Source organism: Orycteropus afer, unplaced genomic scaffold (assembly GCF_000298275.1).
Source record: "Orycteropus afer afer isolate SDZICR_OR568_19922 unplaced genomic scaffold, OryAfe1.0 scaffold00726, whole genome shotgun sequence".
Lineage (NCBI taxonomy): Eukaryota > Metazoa > Chordata > Mammalia > Tubulidentata > Orycteropodidae > Orycteropus > Orycteropus afer.
In genome coordinates this window covers 398,820-400,130 of record NW_006922313.1, presented here as the reverse complement: position 1 = coordinate 400,130, position 1,311 = coordinate 398,820, and the positions used below count along the sequence as shown (strand labels likewise).

The following is a 1,311-nucleotide window of genomic DNA, read 5'->3' as shown; positions in this document are numbered from 1 at the left end:
ATCTGTGGTATATTCTTGTCAGAGTGGCACTAGGGAACCAGAACAGACATGGGCCCAGCAGCCCCTGAGGAAAAATGCCCAAGGATGCCCACGCGGCATCCACCACAGCCTGGAACAGCCTGCTGGGCGCCGTGGGCCGGAGAACGCTGAGGGAGCTTTGGGGTGCGCTCATCGAGAGACACTGAGAGCTGCAGCTGGGAGCCAGCCGACTGTGTGAAGTGCCCCCAGAAGGGGTGTGGGTGTGGCTGTGATGTTTCTGGATGAACGTCCCAGGAGCCCGGGTGGGGCCGTGCTTAGGCGCATGGCTGTGAAGCTAATGGCTGGGGCTTGGACCTGAGGAAGACCTACCTGATGTGTTTGTTCCTCTGGAGACTGCTGGTGCTCGGTGCCACCGAGAGACCCCACATGACAGGCGAACCGCCCCATGGGGCTTCCCAGACTGTAATCTTTACAGGAAGACTCTGGGTGATGGAGCGGTTAAGACATTCGGCGCCTAACCAAAAGGTCGGTGGGTCAAACCCACCAGCGGCTCCGGGGAAGAAAGACGGGGCAGTCTGCTTCCGTAAAGGTGTGCAGCCTTGGAAACCCAATGGGGGCTGTGGGTCAGAATCAACTCAATCACAATGAGCTTCGGTTGTTTCCTTTTGTTTTTTCCAATCTTTGCAGGAAGGAGCCCTGTGGCACAGTCGTTAAATACCTGGCTCTGAACTGAAAGGTTAAGGAGCTCTGATGGTGTAGGGGGAAGGCATCTGACTGCTAACCAGCAGGTTGGAGGTTCAAACCCACCAGCTGCTCTGCTGGAGGAAGAGGGGGCAATCTACTTCTGTAAAGATTTACAGCTTGGGAAACCCAAGGGGGTCACTACGAGTTGGAACTGACTCAATGGCAGTGGGTTTGTTTTTTAACTGAAAGTTTGGAGGCTTGAACCCAGCCAGAAGCTCTGTGGCAGGAAGATCTGGTGACCTGCTCCCCCCTAGATCACGGCCTAGAAAACCTGTGGGGCAGTCCTACCCTGTAATGTGGGGTCACTGTCAGTCCAAATTGACTTGATGGCAGTGAGCGTGGTTCTATTATTATGATAATATATTCTAATTCTAATATTATGATAGGAGATCTGCTAGTGCAGTGGTTAAAGCACTCAGCTGCTAACCAAAAGTTTGGCAGTTCAAACTCAACAGCCACTCCATGGAAGAAAGATGAGGCAGTCTGCTTCTGTAAAGAGTCCCAGCCTTGGAGACCCAGTGGGGGTCACTGTGAGTTGGAATTGACTCGATGGCAGTGAGTTTGGCTTTTGATATATGAATACACCAC

General features: G+C 53.0%; 1 protein-coding gene across 1 annotated transcript in view; it reads left to right on the top strand.

The window, feature by feature from the left end:
• The first annotated feature begins 74 nt into the window (after positions 1-74).
• UBE2S (ubiquitin conjugating enzyme E2 S) overlaps positions 75-1,311 on the top strand; it is a 9,338-nt gene continuing 8,101 nt past the window's right edge. The window contains exon 1 of the mRNA XM_042783195.1: positions 75-162. Coding sequence (XP_042639129.1) covers positions 75-162 — 88 coding nt within the window. The remainder of the gene's footprint in view (positions 163-1,311) is intronic.